The sequence below is a fragment of the Eleutherodactylus coqui genome, chromosome 1 (assembly GCF_035609145.1).
Source record: "Eleutherodactylus coqui strain aEleCoq1 chromosome 1, aEleCoq1.hap1, whole genome shotgun sequence".
In the NCBI taxonomy this organism is placed as follows: domain Eukaryota; kingdom Metazoa; phylum Chordata; class Amphibia; order Anura; family Eleutherodactylidae; genus Eleutherodactylus; species Eleutherodactylus coqui.
In genome coordinates this window covers 305,385,202-305,405,103 of record NC_089837.1, presented here as the reverse complement: position 1 = coordinate 305,405,103, position 19,902 = coordinate 305,385,202, and the positions used below count along the sequence as shown (strand labels likewise).

At 42.5% G+C, this 19,902-nt stretch overlaps 1 protein-coding gene across 1 annotated transcript in view; it reads right to left on the bottom strand.

Moving 5' to 3' along the window:
* EPHA10 (EPH receptor A10) overlaps window positions 1-1,436 on the bottom strand; it is a 720,654-nt gene extending 719,218 nt beyond the window's left edge. Inside the window, exon 1 of the mRNA XM_066574828.1 lies at window positions 1,343-1,436. Within this exon, the coding sequence (XP_066430925.1) occupies window positions 1,343-1,412 (70 nt within the window). The 5' untranslated portion in view covers window positions 1,413-1,436. The remainder of the gene's footprint in view (window positions 1-1,342) is intronic.
* Between the last annotated feature and the right edge of the window lie 18,466 nt (window positions 1,437-19,902).

The following is a 19,902-nucleotide window of genomic DNA, read 5'->3' as shown; positions in this document are numbered from 1 at the left end:
TTCCGAGGGAGATATATTGGCCATGCTCTCTTTTGTCACCAGGAAGTAATTATGCCATCTTGTGCCAATAGTCAAGTGCTGGATACGGTAAATAGCTGTCATTGTTGAGATATGCAGCTTCCCTGCTGGCTAGCTCTGTTAAGATACTTAGAGTCCAGTCAATTAGAAATCATTCATGCACCATTGAGCAATGATTTTCCATACTGCTGTGAAACTCAGCCCTAGGATTCTAAATATCCTACATAAAATATACCCATTTTTTTCGCAACTCCTCCGCTACCTCCCACTTTCCAGCCTTGCCAAACACTCAGTTGCCAAACAATGTACAATACTACGGCTATAAACAATGACATTAGGAGCGGTGGCTTTTAAAAACTGTTCAGATACTCTACAAATAACTTTATCTATGCTCATATGGCACAACAGGTGCAATTAACCCTGTCACTGCCAGCGACAAGAACAGCCTGCTCATACACATGGATGGGCAAAAGGTCAACCAATCCTCAAAGGACGGACAAAGACAAACCTGCCCTTCAAATTTACACAACCCAGGACAATGAATTTATTGTTCAGAGCTCAACACAATACAAAATATTGCACTCTATACTAGCCTTATGGAAATGCACGCAGTATACAGAACGCTGTTTTCCATTTCACATCCAAACTGTGCAAACATTTCAAGGATAATATTAGTAATCAGACAGCAAATGTACTATGAATCATTACTTCCTTGAATGGCACCCTGTAATTCATTGAAATCAGAGATATCAATATCACATATACACAGCTGAGGAAATGCCACTAGTGGGTTATTGCAAAGCACCAAACAATAAAAAATGCAAAAAGTAATAATAGTAATAGCATTATATTGTATGTTTTAATACAATTGGAATATAAATATTTAAAGGCATAATGCCTTGGAGACTTAGCATCTTTAGTGACAAAAAAAAAGCTTTATGAAATGTTCAGGAATGTCCAGCCTCAGTAATATAATGGAACGTTGTACAGATCACATGTCACAAAGGTATTGCTATGAATACGACTAACACACAAATAAATGACACATTTTGATGCCATTGAAACAAGGTGTATATACTATACAGTATATAGAATGCATTCATTTTCTTACAAAACCCCTGAAGTTAATTATACTGTAGTCTCCAGTTTTAGGAATGTTTTATATTTATGTCAATTCATGCCTTTGTCATTGATCACATAGTACATGTATTCATACACCTGCACACAGTCTAGTAGATCCATGACTTTCTACTTCATCCAGATGAAAGGTAAATCACCATCTCACACACAGAGCACTTTGTGCCCTCTGACTGGCAGTACCTACCTTGCTCTGCAGAGAGGTACCAGGGAACAGTGAGGCAGATGAGGCAGGTGAGGGTGCTGCAGAGCCCCATGCTGTGTACTGTAGATACCCAGAGATGCTGATACTGATGCTGCTCCTGCTGCTGCTTGTAGCTCCCAGTTTGGATTCAGGCTGCTCCATAATAGGAATGGGAAGGCGGATCAGAGCCTGGAGCTCAGGCCAATGAAAGCATGGACGGGGAGGGAGCCAACACGTGTTGGGTTTCTATGAGAAAGGGGGGTGTTGAAGCTGCAGAATGAGCACAGAATGGAAATTTGGGCACATTAGAGAAAAGATGTGATCAAGCGCAGACTAAATGCAATGGGAGGATGTGCAGCAAGCGTTTTCTTATTAGTGCATTGTTTGATACAGTACTCAGTGACAAGCTGCTGTATATCATGTGAAAATATGCAGATACAGTTCGATGACTTTGTGTTATGTGTTTTACATAGGGCTGTTGGTAGAATGACTGCCTCATCTTAATTCAGTGAGTTATTACCATGCCTAGACAAAGCAGCCACAAAAAGCTAAATGATCATGTTAGCTCTGCTACATCAGCAGCTGGAAGAAACGGAAGCTGCCACAAACTGCAACGATTCCCTTTAATAGGATTTCTTTATTTTTAGCAGAACTTGAAACGTGGAAAACATGTTTGGTGCAAAAAGCTCTTAGACTTTAAAATAACTGGAGATGAGTAGCATGTTAGAGCTCAGGTTTAAGTTCGACTATTTTCGTCTTATGCTGCTATTTATATACTATAGGGGATTGATAATTGCATGGAAAATATAAGACTGGATTTGGATTCCTTTGGTGACTCAAGTTGAAACAGGATAACAAAAGAGACTTAAATGTATTATTGGTGACTAATTTTCCCAGCAAATAATTACATATACCATGAAAATGTCATATTTATACCATGTACCATGTCAGCACCGTTCCTGAATATTTAGCGAAATTGCAACACAGCTCTATTAAAATGCAGCAGGCCTTTCCTTTTGTGGATCATGGGTGTCAGATGTTCATCACTGATATATATATATATATATATATATATATATATATATATATATATTGAAAGCTCACCATACAGATTTGTGATTTGTGGGTAGAATCTGCTGACAAGTTTATGCGTACGAGAATAAAAAGAGCCAAAGAGGTTGGCTACCCAATGATTTTCTTCACCTGGTGAGAAATGGTTGCCGCTTATCCTCTGTCCTATCTGGAGAATAATCAGATACCAAAGAAGAGGGAAGGTATGGCATAGGAGGTATAGTGCAAGGTAAGGAAATGCTTGAAGGAATAAGAGGTTAGGTAGAAAAGCATCACTTGTGTCTATGGGCTGTGTCTGCTGAATGGGACGAACCATGCAATACCAGGCATAGACTATAGACAAAAGTGATTCTGTTCTGGAGAAAAAAAGAAGGCCTTTCTCATACAAACCCTTTAATGGCTCAGGTAACAATTATAAACAGATGGAGTCAAACTTACATAGTTCATTGTGGTTTCCCACCTGCATTAGGGATTCCACTTTCCTGCTCCATTCGGGGAGCAGAAAAGGGGAATACCCATGGCCGAACAGTTCTGTCTCTGAGCGGAACCGAACAGCACTGGACGGACCCTGTTGTCAATATTGTGGTCTGGCCACTTTTTCTTACAGTATTTTCAGCCAGATCCGTGAAGGAACCTCCAGCTGGAGGTTTCAATGCAGATGTGAAACCGTCTTTATTTATTTCAATGTGACAAGCCTGCAGTACTCAGAACGACCACTATGAAAAATAAAGAATTTCGAGTATGAGCAGAATGATACTCAGAGATAAACATTGGAATTTCAAGGGTTGTTCCAATTTCAGCAAATGCATGATATTATGAAAAATTCGTTATCAATTTCTCTCAGTTTTAGGGATCCTTCCTTGCATTCACTTAACAGGAACCCTCATTGCTTACTTCTAGTGCATACAAATAAGTTCTGGTCATATGATATACATATAGTTGCATGGCTGGTTAAAAGACAGAGCTCCCATATATAAACTGCATATGTAGTCAGCCTCATATCTGTTTGATTACCACAGAACAGATTTATATCCTCTAGAAGTGGCCATGGAAACAAACAATGAATGGCAGCAAAGAGAAGAATTTACTGTATGTTTTGGACCATAAGATGCACCGCACTATAAGACATATCCCTGCAAAAAGTGAAAAAAAAATGTTTCCTGCAAATGTAAACGTTCCCGATGGCCTAAGGAAGATGAGGGGTCAACGTCACTAACTTTGGTAGTCTTGAGTAGTGCTTCCTCTTTCAGTATCTAGCGAGAAGGTGAAGGGGTTAAGGGTAAACAGTCCGCTACAGTTAAACTTAATGTTTCTTCATTGATTGACCACTGAAACATGTTGCAATGGCACACATACATACCTTACAGTTTGCTATCCTCTCAAATATCTGCATATGTCTAATTTTCCAGTTTGCTTTATATTTTTTAGAATTTTAGGTATTTGTTTTTGCCATCAGTTAAATTATACACACTCGCACCCCTCTCCACCACTTTTGGTTACTGTATACACACACAGATTAGCTACATATTTGGTGTGTTCAAATGTAGCAGATGGGGAGCAGATTTTCTGCAGCAGGAAAATCTGCACAAGGAGTTGCAACATTTGGTACAGATTTTGACACAGATCCGCAGCAGACTTCTGTAGATCCACGTCAAAACCTGCACCTTTTGTGTAAATTGTGCTGTAGCTATTTCTGCTGTGGAAAACCCACATCAAATCTGCTATGTATGATGCACCCACACAGTACATATACACACAGCTCTGCAGCGCACACATTATTTACACACGTACAGCTCTGCTGCATATAAGTACATATAAACATGGCTCAGGACTAGAGATGTGAGCAGGGGGGAGCGGGGGGGGGAGAGAGTGAGAGAGCTCCCCCCTGCTCACTCCTGCAACTCACCGCTCTCCCCCGCCGCTCCCCGCCCCCTGCCGGCACCCGAATCTTTAGAGACGAGCGGGCAGGTACTCGCATAAGGCACTACTCGCTCGAGTAGTTTGCCTTAGTGAGTATCCTTGCTCATCTCTACTCAGGACCACAAACAGTAAGCACATGCTTCATATGCAGCTCAGCTACACAAACTTTACACAAACGTAAGATGTAGTTTTGATATACAAGCATATACACTTCATACACAGCTTTGTGCACACATTCTGCTTTTTAAAAAAAATTGTGGGTGCTTGTGCACACTCATAAGAAAGTTTACGATCCCCTTACACTGCTGCCTTCTGCTGTCCCAGTCTGATCCTTCTGACAGCCAGTCACATGACCTTTAACTCAGGAAGGTCCTAAAAATTATTTAATGAAAAAAGTTTTGGTACAGTGTTAGCCAGTAGAACAAAATGTGATTGTTCCCAGCAAGAGAAACCATGAATGAATAGCTAAGAGCTATCTGTCATTGGCTGAGCGCTCAGCCAATAGCTAAGCAGTAGCTGCTATTGGCTGAGCCCTCAGCCAATCTGCACAGCCCTTTCAGTAGGCGGGGATTTTTAAATCCCCGTCTGCTGAAAGTGCTGCATAGCAGTGCCGGGGAGCCAGCCGGAGGACGTGGCTGACAGCAGGAGAGGTGAGTAACTTTTTAATTATTTTTTTAACCACTTTTTTATGATTATCGGGGAAGGGCTTATATTTCAAGCCCTTCTCCGATAATCATTCTGCGGGGCTTGTGAGAAACCACTGCTTTCAATGGGATTGGGAGCAGTGCCGATCCCATTGAAAGCAATGGGATAGCATGCCGCTGACTTCTGCCACAGCTGTGACAGCTGTCACAGCTGTGACAGAGGATTCCTTCATCCCCGCGGTCCTCGTGGGGATGAAGGAAACTCCTGCTACAGCTGTCAGAGCTGTCACAGCTGTGGCAGAAGTCCGCGGCATTCTCCATATCTTTTCAATGGGGCTAGCGCTGCTGCCGCTGGCCCCATTGAAAAGACTGGCGACGTCGCAGCGATATCCCAGCGATTTTGGGATATTTGCCTGCGTTTTTCTCGCACTGCGATGCGAGACTAACTTTAGAATCGCATCGCAGTGGAGAAAAAAATGCCAGTGGGTGGAAGCCCTCAGGCTGATGTTCCATGGTCTGCTGAGGCTAGAAGGCCCTGCCTTGTGCAATGTCAGTGATTCCTACAGGTGTGATCCTCCCTGTCCAGTGCTGATAATACAGATCAGTGCAGGGCAGTGAGAGTCAGAACTGTGAGTGATCAGTTCTCTCATTAATCTTGCAGATGCTTTATCAGTGCTCTTCCTGATCATTAAGAAATCAGTCAGAGAGCTCTTTTTCTTGATAAAAAGGGCATCTTATTGGCCAAAAAATATAGTATATAGAAAGTATGATGGAAAATTGTATAACTTTTATAATACATGTATTTCATACCTAATAATACAGCTCATGCAGCATGGTGCGTGAAATTTTTTTTTTCAAAAACAAACCCATTTTGTCGCCTTATTTGCTAAAGGAGTCATTAACGTTTTTACATGGAGCTGTAAACCAGAGTTTTCAGTAAGAAACAGTTTTACAGTATGAACACACATTGCACTAGCCCATATCACTTGTGGTCATCTTTAGTGATTTTCTAAATTTGGTTCATCCGATTTGCCGAATTTGGGCAAAACGTTTGGTTCAAACTGTATGGGCAGTAGCCCCTAAGGGTGGCTTCAGACGAGTGTGTATTTTGTGCGTACATACGGACGCACAAAAACATGCGTCTGTTAGCCACAATGCATTCCCCATGGCATGCGCACATGTCCGTGCTTTACAGGCGTGTGCCTGCAAAAATAGGACATGCATGCACCATAGTGAATGCACATATTGCTTTCAATGGAGCCGCAGCTGCTCCCGGCGGCTCTATGGAAAACAATGGTCTGCCGGCACCCCTGCATTATTTTTCAGGGAAGGGCTTTACATATAAGCCCTTCCCTGAAAAACAAAAATTTTAGTGTAAAAAAAATAATTAAAAATTAACTTACCTGTCCACCGCTGACATGGGCCCCACGGGGATGAAGAACACATCTGCCTATTTCCTTCATCCCCGCTAGTAAAAATAATTCCCTGCTGCTACATCTGCCACATCTGTAACAGATGCAGCAGGGAAATTCTTCAATTCTGCAGCTGGCACCCGTCAATTGATTTCAGGGAAGGGCTTTAAGTATAAGTCCTTCCCTGAGAATCTGGAAAAAGTGCTGTAAACAAAAAAAATTGATACTCACCATGCTTCAGCTGCCGGGGCTCAGCCGCGTCTTCTCCTGCTGTCCCCTGCTCTGTAGTGCTGATCTATCAGCAGGCAGGGATTTAAAATCCCCACCTGCTGAAAGAGCTGAATGTGATTGGCTGAGGTGCTCAGCCAATCACAGGCAGCTCTCCCTGAATGAATGATGGGCGAGAGCTGCCTGTGATTGGCTGAGCACCTAAGCCACGTGACAGCTGCGGTAGAGAATTGAAGAATTCCTCTGCTGCATCTGTCACAGATGTGGCACATGTAGCAGCAGGGAATTATTTTTACTAGCGGGGATGAAGGAAACATCTGCCACATGTGGCAATTGTGTTCTTCATCTCCACGGGGTACACGGCAGTGGTCGACAGGTAAGTTTATTTTTTATTTATTTATTTTACACTTGGTGCGCACTTATATATGCACCTATGTATGCACAAATACGCCTGTGTGAAGCCACCCTAAGGGCTTCCACCCACTGCGAGAAAAACGCAGGCAGATATCCCAAAATCACTGGGATATCGCTGCGACATCGCCAGTCTTTTCAATGGGGCCAGCGGCAGCAGCGCTAGCCCCATTGAAAAGATATGGAGAATGCCGCTGACTTCTGCCACAGCTGTGACAGCTGTAATAATGCCCCCCCAGCGGTTCCCCCAGCAGTAACAATGCCCCCCCACAGAGGTCCTACAGTGGTAGTAATGCCCCCTTCCCCCCAGCGGTTCCCTCAGCAGTAATAATGCCCCCCAGTGGTTCCCCCAGCAGTAATAATGCCCCCCAGTGGTCCCCCAGCAGTAATAATGTCCCCTCCCCCCAGCGGTTCCCCCAGCAGTAATAATGCCACCATCCGCCCCCAAGCGGTTCCCCCAGCAGTAATAGTGCCCCCCCACAGGGGTCTTACAGTAGTAATAATGCCCCCCTTCCCCCCAGCGGTTCCCCCAGCAGTAATAATGCCCCCCAGCTGTTCCCCCAGCAGTAAAAATGCCCTCCAGTGGTCCGCCAGCAGTAATAATGCCCCCCCCAGCAGTATTAATGCCACCCCCCCCTCAGCCCCACATACTTACCCCTCCTCTTCGTGGAAGTGCCGCTTCTCTCCTGTCTGATCGCTTGTGCACACTGACTTTGGTGTGCTACCAGATGCCTCCTCCCCCTGCTCTCGCGGAACCAAGTAGGAGATGTCTGGGGACGGGGGAGGAGGATCCCGGCTGCACACTGACGTCACAGTGTGCATCGGGATCAGCGCAGATAGCAGCGCTGAGTGAATGCCTGCAGGGTAGCCATGGCCGCTGTAGGCATTCGCTAATGTGGTGAGCGGTCGATGGTGACGCGTGCCAGCAGGGAGGGCTCTGCGTGCCATCTCTGGCACGCCTGCCATAGGTTCCCCACCACTGCCCTATAGTAAGAACCCCTGTGGCAATGTCTGACAATAATTACATCACCTGTGCAATACTGAGGAAATCCTGAAAGCATGACCTGTTGGGGGTCCCTTGAGGACTGAAGTTTTCTACCCCTGGTTTACACAGTCCTCTGACTAGACATACAGCTGCAGTATTAGCGTGAGAATGAGAATTGAATGGGGCTCCAGGGAAATTTATCATCTCTTCCCAGAGTTTGAGAGTTCTTCTCTTTTTCAGGGAGCCTCACTGACATTCTGGAATATTTTGCAATCAGAATTTACCGGAATAACGCGTTCAACACCAGCTAATGCTCTGTGCCTGAAACTTGAAAATACTAGTTAGGTTATATTATACTAATTATTTTTCATATATTCATTTATAGTTACAGTGTCATATATTACTGATTTATACATAAAGCTCGTTTTATAAAAATGCTATTTTTTTCAGGATATTTATCACAGTATCCCAGTATATAGGCCAAATGGTGTTCAGGAGATCAGTGTTCAAAGTCATGGGACTGTCTGCAAAGTGTAAATAGACCTCATACAAATTCCTAGCGGAAAATATTTGAATTTGTACTTACATGGAGAAAAAACAACATATAGGTCAAAATCATTCAGTACATGATAGGCAAAGGAAGGGATTTGTGAAGATAGATTGTAACGGTTTCTTTCTTTGAATGGAAGAATACAATCAAACCCAAAACAAAGTGCAGTAATGCTTCTCCATATGTGTAACTGCTCAGAGAGCTGCTGCCAGAGAAAAGAGCTGTCCCAGAGCTAGGGGTGAAAGCAGTCCTAAAATTTTAATGGGTGCAACACTGTACCCTCTGACATAATTTTGTTTTTTTACATCTCAGGCAGATATGCAAATGATTAGAGTTGTGGTGTGATTGGATGAATGGTCTTGTCACATGGGGCCCTAAAAGTGGTCCCACCCTTGGCCTATAAAAATGTACTAAGAGGCTACTTGTGTGTAGTGGACCTCTTTTTACACCTATGTAGAGCTTGTTGACTACTAGTCACGGTTCTACGATGAGTTTGAGAGGGGGCACATTATTAGAAGGCGAGAAGCTGGATGGTCATATTGACAAATCGCCCGCCACCTGGGCCATTCTGATCAGACTGTTAGGAGGTGGTGGGACCAGTGGCTGCATGAGGGCATACATACAAGGTAACCGAGCTTAGGACGCCCTCTATAGACCACCTGTAGAGAGGAGCATCTAATCGGCTAACAAACACGAGCAGCTCCAACTATTTTGTTGTCTGTCATTTAGAGACAGGTGGCACCATCGCTACCAGCCCATTTGTCTGTCAAAACCATTTCCAGGCATTTGGCTGAAAGACATTTAGTCTAACGGCACCCATGATGAAATTGGACTGCTATAGAATGTAAGGGGTTATCTTCAACAGTCAATCCAGTTTGAGTTTGGGCACTGACGACGGCCGTGTTCATGTCTGGAGACCTAGGGGTGAGCGCCTCAATCCTGCCTTTTATGTGGAGGGGCACACTGCTGGTGTGATGGTCTGGGGTCCATCACAAATGATAGTCGGTCACCCCCTAGTAGTGGTACGTGAAACAATGACAGCTCAGCGATATGTTCAGGACATCCTGCAGCCACATGTGTTCCTCTCATGGCAGCTTCCAAGAGGTATTTTCCAGCAGGATAATGCTTGGCCGCAGACACAAAGGTGTCAATGGAATCCCTCCACAGCATTAACACACTTCCGTGGCTGCCCAGTCACCAGATTTGATGCCAATAGAACATGTATGGGACCATCTGGGATGCCAACTTTAACACCCTATGAGTTTGCATAATCTAGAGGCTCAGTTACAGCAAATATAGAGTGATATGCCGCAGGATAGCATACACAACCTGTATGCCTCCATGCCCACCCGTATCACATCTTGTACACAAGCTAGAGGTGGTCAAACAGGGTGCGAGAGCCTCTCTTCATGTGTTCATGTTTTCTTTTTGCTCTGATGTTGTAAGCACATATATCAACATCACAATCACACACAGAAAGTTTCATTCAGTTCCGACTATGCTTTTTAGTTGTACATAGAATAATATAGTCAGCTAATTTCAATTAAATATCTTTTTATATATGTATTTTAGAATTTCATTTTAAACAGTTTGATAATATAAGGGTATTATAAAAAGTTTGAATGTTTGTTGTTTTTTTAAATAACCCTGTAGACTAAGGGAAATTTAAAATTTCCTGTTGCTACCCTGTAATCTACATCTCTGAATTTAGTAGATACTCTATTAAATTTCTGGCAGTAGCCGCTATAACTCCAGATAGTAATAATAATAATCTTTATTTGTATAGCCCCAACATATTCCACAGAGCTTGCAAAGACAGAGAGACAAAAGTACAAAAATTACAGAACCACGGTTACATGAAGTAATCAGTTGATGGAAACAGTAGGGGTGAGGGTCCTGCTCCAATGAGCTTACATACTACAGATAATGGGGTGATACAGAAGGTAAAGGGCTGGAGATGTGCACAGTATGGCGAGGTGGACAGTGAGGGATTCTACACTCATAAACAATGGTCAGACGTTCAGCCATGTGACGGCAGAATCGGTATGACTGCAGGGGCAGTTGATGGTGGATAGCAGGGATTGCAGTCAATAGCTCAGGGAACATGTTATCAGGCGGCGTACAGAGGGGTTTGTTTAGCGAATGCGGTATGCCTCCCTGAAGAGGTACGTTTTTAAAGCACGCCTGAAGTTCTGTGAGTCATGGATTGCCCAGATAGTCTTTGGTAGTAAGAGATATACAAGCAGTTCTCATAATAAAATAAATCTGCGAGAAAAGCCGTAAGTGACAGTACATAACATAGGTGTTGGCCAGTCATATTACCTCCAGAAATGTGTTCACTTTGACTGCCTATGCATGCCATACGTAGACGGGAGCTTGCGACAGCACTTATGTTTCAAAGAAACAAAGAATCAGGTGGATTGAAGTCCAAAACCACAGGAAAGAAAGCACGGTTCTAATGCAAATGCTCATACATGAGAAGATTATCTGCTCTGTAGAGAAGATCGACACTGGCCAACAAAAAAATATTTTGGAATGTTTCTTTAACTTCATGAGTCAAATCTTACTAATTTTGGGTTGAGAAAAACAAATATGACAAAGAGAAAATGATGCATTTTAATTACATATGCTAACAACATTGAGGCCTCAGTCAGACGGGCGATTTTTCGCGCGATTTGCGCATGCGCATGCGTCCGGCGATTTTTTAAAACCATTGCTTTGCAATGGTATCGGACACATGAGCGCTTTTTATGCGCTCGTCCGATAAATTATAGAACAGAAATCGCAGATCGCACCTATCTGCGATCTGCGATTCCTGTTCTCTTCTCTATATGCGCTCAATGGGGCCGGCGGCAGCAGCGTCGACCCCATTGAGAACATATAGAAGACAAATCATTCTTCTCTACCACAGCTGTAACAGCTGTGGCAGAGAAGAACGATGTTTGCCCATTGAATTCAATGGAGCCGGCAATACAGCCGGCTCCATTGAAAGCAATGGGCTGCTGGACAGCGCTGGATGAATTGTCGGGAAGGGCTTAAATATATAAGCCCTTCCCTGCAATTGATCCAGAAATGTGTTAAAATAAAAAATATATATATACTCACCTTGTCCCGGCAGCCAGAGTTCAGCGCGGCCGGCCTGCAGTGGGTGTGAAGGGGGTGTGACTCAAAGCTGCCCCTGATTGGCTCAGCCTGAGCCAATCAGAGGCAGGTCTCACTCACACCCATTCATGAATTCATGAATGGGTGTGAGTGAGACCTGCCTCTGATTGGCTCAGGCTGAGCCAATCAGGGGGCAGCTTTGAGTCACACCCCCTTCACACCCACTGCAGGCCAGCTGCGCTTAACTCCGGCTGCTGGGACAAGGTGAGTATATATATATTTTTTATTTTAACACATTTCTGGATCAATTGCAGGGAAGGGCTTATAAATTTAAGCCCTTCCCGACAATTCATCCCGCACCTGCCGGCAGCGCATTGCTTTCAATGGAGCCGGCTGTATTGCCGGCTCCATTGAATGCAATGCGCTGGACAGCTCCGGACCGTTTCTAATGAAACGCGGCTAGGAGCAGATTTTCGGGTGATTTTTGGGCATCGGTCACGCGATTTGCGGATGCGCATCTGTCATGCGATCCGCAAATAGCGCGAAAAAATGCCCGTCTGACTAAGGCCTGAAAGTGCATTTGAATTTTTTTTAATGACAGTTACATTCCAAGAGTTCTAAATTGATGGAAGAATTCCTAGCAGGTGATTCGGTGTGAAGAAAATTATGTGGTGACTTCATGAGATCGTTTCCTTTTGGTTTGCCTCTTGTAAGTGAGTTCCAGAGCATCCTTACACAGAGACCAGCAGTGATCAGCAAGCATTGCTTCATTCCAATGGCCCTGATATCTTCGCTCCATTACAGAAATATCCTGGTGGAATCTTTCTCCGTGTTCATCACTGACAGCTCCACAACTAGGAGGGAATAAGTCTAGGTGGGAGTGGAGAAATGGATTTTAAGGGACACGTTGCATCCGAGTTGATAGTATTTTTCCAGAAGTACTGTCACCAACTGAGTGTAGTTATCATCTCTTTTGTTGCCTAAAAATCCATGAATAACTGCCTCTAAGGCTTACCAGGCGTCCTTTTCTTTCCCCTCCAAAACTTGGTCATCCTTTAAAAGTTGTCGAATTCGTGGCCCAACGAAAAATTCCTTCCTTAACCATTGCATCACTCAGTCTAGGGAATTTGTCTCTTTAGTACTTCAATGCCTGTCCTTCCTGGTTCATACCTTTGACAAACTTTTTCATTAAACCCAGCTTTATATGAAGGGGTGGAAGAAGAACATCTTTTGGGTCCACAAGAGGCTCGGCAACAACACTTTTCTCGGTAGAGTCAAGATTTCTTGCAGGCTAGTCCACTTAAATGTAATGTGATTTCCTACCCCTACTGTCCCACATACATACAAAGTAACAGTATTTAGTGTACCCCAGTTGCATTCCTAAGAGTACAGCGATGTCTTTTAGATCACCACAGATTTTCCACTTGTGTTCAGTATATTTGATTGAGTCGAGGAAGGCTGTCATGTTTGCATAAGTCTCCTTCATGTGAACTCCATGATCAACAGGAATAGAAGGAAGACGGTTGACATTGTGAAGTAATATAGCTTTCAAACTAAGCTTGGAGGAGTCTATGAATAGCCTCCATTCAGTTGGATCATGGTTTAAATTCAAACATTTCATCAAGCCATTACTGTCGCAGCAAACAACCAGAAGAAAAGAAGGAAGCAGATCCCTCTGACGTTCTCTGTACTGTGAGACTCTGATATCACGTTGGAGAAGATTCCATTGCTGTAGTCTTGACTTTAGAAGTTCCGTCTTCTCCTTTGACAAGTCAAGGTCTCGAATGAGATCACTCAATTCTGCTTGACTCAGTCTATGCGATGTATCATCTTTTACCTCAAAGTCAAGGTCATGGGATGTGGAAAGCTTGTTGGGTACTTCTTTTTCCACACTTTCAACATTTTCTACTCCAAGCTCATAAACATTTATTATGTTTATAACCTACAAACATATGGAGATCGTTGTGTTATGTCAGTTGAGAGGCGTGACAACTCCCCCCCCCAAAAAAAAAATTCCCAAAAAATAAAAATGTAAATTCTAAAAGATGTTCATTTTTATGGTGATTTTTGAATTCAGCAGATGAAAATACTTAAGAATACGCTAATTTTGAGCCCGAAACAAAGTTATCGTTGGACAGTGTTGTTAAGGCGATTGTTTGTCTCCATATAGCTGTAATTGATCGATTGCATGTCTTTCTATTTACATGGGAAGATGTGCAGCCAAGCAGCAAGCATTTTTCTACTCACTTTTTGCTTACTCGTTGGCTGATCGTTGGTCCCTTTATATGGGGTGATTATTGGGCAAACAATCATTCAGAGGAACATTTTGGGCTTGATAATTGGCCCATGTAAAAGAACACTTTGTATACTGTGAATTATATGCCCTTATATTTTGCAACTGTAGTATTGTAATAGACATATTAAGTGGTCTTTTATCACCCACCAATCTGTGGTCAAATGAAGTAATCAGGATTAGTTGTTGGTAGCGGGATTACAACAGTTTGATAAAGAACAATTACCTTACAGGAAATAACTGTCTCACAATAGTGACTGCCGGCTGAAATGCACACAGCTAGGGTTCATTCTCACCTTTCTAAAAATCACAGTTCTGCTTCTTCCCAGTATTTGCTTTTCTAGTCAGTATGCCATTTATTTTGAAATGCTTCCCAGAGTTTTAATGCTGACAGATTAGCACTGACGTTTTACATTGTAGTCAGATTTAATAAATAGAAAAGGTCTTCAGCAAACTGTGTCCTTTAAACTGCTATCAAAAGCAATGAACAAAATTGGATTCTTCTTATCATACAAATATATATTCATAAAATTATTATAAAATTCTAATAATAAGCATAATTTGGAGCTCTTGTGGGGTGTAGCTATAGGTGGGGCAAAGGTAGCAGACATATCCATTCCCTGATGCCTGAGGAGACCCATAACTTTCCCCTGTCACATAAGAAGACACAAGTATTAATAATGACATATAGTTGATTGGGGGTTGTATTATGTAAAATCTGTAACTGGACCCCATATCTATTATGTGTCTTCTTAGCTGGCAGAGGGGCCTTTGGGCTACCCCCAGATGCCAGGGCATGTGCAAAACTGCTACTTCTGTATATGCTATAGCTATATCACTGTTTGCATAAAAAGAGTATATGTACACTAATAACACTGTGGTTAGAGCCGGCCTTAAGGGCCATTAACACGGGATGATTATTGCTTAAAAGTCGGCTAAATGCTAAGCCATCATGCACTATGCATTTACACTTCATTGGTCTTTCACTTTCAACCAGCATAAAAATCATCGCTGGATCGCTGACTTCTTGTTGAGTGTAAACTCATAGAACAACGAGTTAGCGATGATCTACCTGTCTAAACGCTGTGCATGGGCACTAACAACCTAGCGGTGACGTCAGCACTTGTGCAGTTGTTTAAATGACTGTCGCCCTGTTTAAATGGCACATTAGGGGTGTGCAACCTGTGCGAATGCCCAGTGCATATGCCTCTTCCCCTGTGAATGAAATACCCAACAACGGCAAGTCAGCAGAGCACTTCAGCAGAGAACAGATGATCAGAGAGTTGGGTAGGTGCCATAGTCATTTTCTGCTGCTTCTTCATCCCTTGATGTAGTGTCCCTCAGCACCCCATTTTGCCATCATCAGTGCTCTTCCTTAATGCTGTCCCTTCATTTTACATATGCTGTGGTTTTCCCGCATTTTGTGTAAAATTACAGCAAAAACACTCTGGAAAAAATTTATTAAACTCAGCATTATCAAGACTGGGCTTAGCACATTTTTCGCCATCACACTGTGCGCAGGCCTCTTCATGTATTAAGCGTGTCCCCGGCATCTGCACGTGCCTTCAGAGAAATATACACAAGGCCTGACCTGGTGTATTTTTTTGGTGTAAATCATACACAAATCTGTCAGTCTGGGGTAACAAGCCCTCTCATGACAAGCCCCACCTACTTCTTTAAAAAACAGTAGGGCCGACGCGGAAAAAAGAAAAGTCACAAAATTTTACTCAAATACCTACCTAAGTCTGTGATTTTTTTTATGCTAGAAACTGGTGTAAAAAGTTTTGCAAGTGTGCCCCTGGGAATTGAACAGTTGATCACAAGCTGAAGAGAAATGCTCTGTTTCTGATGCAAGGCCCTGCAACCTGAAGGACGATTATGAGGGGGGTTATACTAACTTCATAATTGCTGCATTTGAACTTGACAAAGGCTCACATGAGCTAAAACGTTGCACATCTTTACACATGCTGAACAAACCAGTGGGAGTCTACCTTTTCCATAAAGTATGTGTGCTGTTGCCTCATTACATAATTACTTTGGTTGCTCTTCTAGGCCATCCCTATACCTCGAACACTCCTCTTGTCATTATCCATAATCAAACAATCAAGTCCAATAACTTTGTTCTTTGTAAATATCCATAGGCCAAAAGTCTGTCCATTAATTTTTTCAACTCAGTCTCATAGGTTTGCAAACCGGTACAGTTTCTTCATAATCAAACAAACTCCCAACATGGAGACTTCAAAGTAATGTAAAAAAAAGAATCAATAACGTTTTTTTTAATTGAAAAAAAAAAAAAGTTGCAAAAGTTTAAATCACCCCCCTTTTGCCATATCTATTATTAAAAAATCTAAATAATAAATTAAAAATATGTATTTGGTATCGCCACGTCCGTAAAAATCCGATCTATCAAAATAGCACATTATTTTTACCGCACAGTGGACGTCGTCCAAAAGAAAAAATAAAGAACACGAGAAATACACTTTTTTAGTTACCCTGTCTCCCAGAAAAAACGCAAAAAAAAAGCGATCAAAAAGTCGTATGTACTCCAAATTGGTACTATCAGAAACTACAGAACATCCCACAAAAAATGAGCCCTCACTCAACTACGTCGACGGAAAAATAAAAAAGTTATTGCGCGCACAAAATGACGGCAGAAAATGATTGAAAAAAGTTAAATGTCTTTGAAAAAAAAAAAAGGGGGAGTATAGTAAAAAAAAACCTATACAAGTTTGGTATTGTAGTAATCGTACTGACACCCAGAATAAAGTTATCATGTTTGTTTTGTTGCCTTTTGTGTGCCGTAGAAACAAGATGCACTAAAATATGGCAAAATGTGTTTTTTTTTTCCATTTTACTCCACTTAGAATTTTTTAAAAGTTTTTCAGTACATTATATGGTACTTTAAATAGCACCATTGAAAAATATAACTCATCCCGCAAAAAACAAGCCCTCATCCAGCGACGTCGATGGATAAATAAAGGAGTTACGATTTTTTTGAAGGAGGGAGGAAAAAACGAAAATGGAAAAAGAAAAAGGGGCTGCGTCATTAAGGGGTTAATGAACATTAGGAGCAAGACAGTCATGAATCCATTATAGTATATAAAGTACATATGCAGATGACTTGGAAAGAACAGCAGTCAATTGGACCTATAGCCACAGAATGGTCAGATAGGGCGGGGCCAAACCCGGCCTGTGATGCACAAGAAGTAGAAATCGATCTTGGTGAGTTTTCACTGTGATTCAAATAGTGCCAACAATAAACTTCCTTGAGCTGGTAGTCCAGGGTGTCCCATTGCAACTTCCATTTTTGACCTTCATTATTGCATGAATTTAATTGAGCTCTAAACAAACATTTTACAGGGCTTGATACCCATACTCATTAACTAGAACCATAATTTTATGGTTCCAAGAACTGTTGGGAGTACACTGTGGTGGGTATTTTCAGCCACAAACCACACAATAAAGTTGGCTGCACACGAACAAGTTGAATTCCATATGCAAAAGCCCACAGTGGAATCTGACCCTGACCGCAGCCAATGTTCACATGTTCCAGTCACTTTCTTCTTTTATCTGTATTGCAGATGGTCCGAATGGCTCGTCGTCAGACATGCGCAGTATAGGTTTTTTCCTAAGTGTTTGTTTTTCCCATGCCGTCGCTAGGCGACGACACAGGTACCTGCGACCTAACCGCAATGTGGATGGGCTGCGGGTCGGATGGCTTCCATTGAAGCCGTCCGTGCAGAATCTGCACTAAAGTAGGACATGCTGCAATTTTTCCTCTATTCGCGGATATCGCAATTGATTTCCGCAAGTGTGCAGGAAGAAGCGTTTCTACATAGCATATTACGAACGGTATTTGCTGTGAATTCCGCAATCCGTTCGTGTGCAGCTGACCTAATATGTTTCTCTAAAAAAGATTTAAGGGTTTTTAAATCCGAACACATTTTAAGCTCTTTATAGTAAGAAGCAATTTCAACAGTTTTTCTGGGTTATCACTTGTTGCATAGACCTGTATAAAAGGTTGGACATTGACTTGCAGAAATGCTGCTATCCAATAGGTGGCGCTGCAGAGGTATTGTTCTGTCTTCCTTATTTGCATAATTCTCAGAGGACTATGGATGGCTTTATAAGTCTCCTAACTCACCTTATAGGTGCTCTCATTAAAGAGTGATGATACCACTCTTTATACACAATAGAACATTAAACACCTATCAGAAGGTGAATGTGAGACATTTTTCCATTTCATTTAAAAAAATTAACTCATGTAGAAAGTGATGGCAGCAACACATCGCACAAAAGTTGGACCAGGGCCATATTTACTATTCTGTGGACGAGGAGGAAAAAGAGGGGTGGAGCAAAACCTGTACAGTTGTGTTTGTTGTGAACAATGATACTATAAAAGTGGTGAAGAGAGTGAAGTGGTAACTTCAATAGTGGAGGTGCTGCCTGACCAGATGACGCACCACCTGGGTGGGCGTGATAGAGCAAGAGAATAGGACTAAAAAACTGGCAGTGGAGAAGGCGCAACACTTCAGGTTAAAGCAAAAAGGAAGTGACCAAAGGTTAGGGAAACTTTTCCTTTTATTTAATAAAGTACTTGATCAGCTTATGAAAACGCGTTTTGGGGATAACCCCTTCATCAGTTCAGCTGGTGTTTAAAACATACAAGCAATTGGTGGGTCCCAAAAGGCTTAATGATTAGATCTGTTTGCCTGTGGGGTTCCGGTCAGCCAGGGCAGGAGCAGGAGAAGTTCTCATATTTACTATTCTGTATCATCTAATCTTCTTTTTACAACAGTCTGTAAACATCTGGGAAGTAAGGAGACCAATTGCTGGAGTTCTGGGAGAGGAATGTTGTTCCTCTCTTGTCTGATATAGGATTCTAGCGGCTCAACGTTTCCTAGTCTTCTTTGCTGGATTTTTTTTTTTTCATAATATACCTTATGTTTAATATTACTGAAAAGTCTGGACTGCAGGCAGCCGATTCAGCATTCGGACTGTTTCTCTGCGATAGATGCAGTATGTAGTTTAGCATTGTCTTGCTGAAATAAGCAAGGCCTTCTCTCAAGGAGACATTGTCTGAATTGGACCGTATGTTGTTCTAAAACGCTGTAAAATGCCTCTATTGATTTCAATGGGACTTCTCAGACCAGTGCTCGAGTGCAGCGTTTCTAATGCTGCAATTTTTGAACGCTATCTGCTCTAATTTAGTGTGTTTCAGCGATTTATAATGCACCTCATCCATCACGCATCGCAATGATGGTGTGCGTTTAAAACTGCTGTGAAATACTGTAGGACACGTTGAAAAACTCTGTTTTTACTGCACCTGTGTGCTAGCAGCCTTACAATACCTTTGAAAAATTGGAAAACACCTCCTGAAAAAGTCACTATTTTTATTGTAGATTTTAAATTTATGTCTCATGTAAATTGGTTTGTTGCAGAACTCAGTAGTCTTAAGTGTATTTTTAAGTCATAAGTGCAATAAATAATTTTAGCTTTAAGAACCAATAAGCCATTTCTAGAGATGAACGAGTATACTCGCTAAGGCACATTACTCGAGCGAGTTGTGCCTTAGCCGAGTAACCCCCCCGCTCGATTCGGAGGCCAGCGGGGAGCAGCGGGGGAGAGCGGGGAGGAACGGAGGGGAGATCTCTCTCTCCCTCTCTCCCCCCCGCTCCCTGCCGCAACTCACCTGTCACCCACCCCGGCCCCCGAATCTTTAGAGACGAGCGGGGAGATACTCGGCTAAGGCACTACTCGCTCGAGTAATGTGCCTTAGCGAGTATGCTCGCTCATCTCTAGTCATTTCCCTTTTCCTGTTCCAGGTGACATAACTTTTTTCAATCTTTTGTCTTTGTAGCTGTATGAAACCTAGTGTTTTGTAGGAAAGGTTCTAATTCTTACAGGAACTAATTTGGGGTACATATACTATGTATAATTATATTAT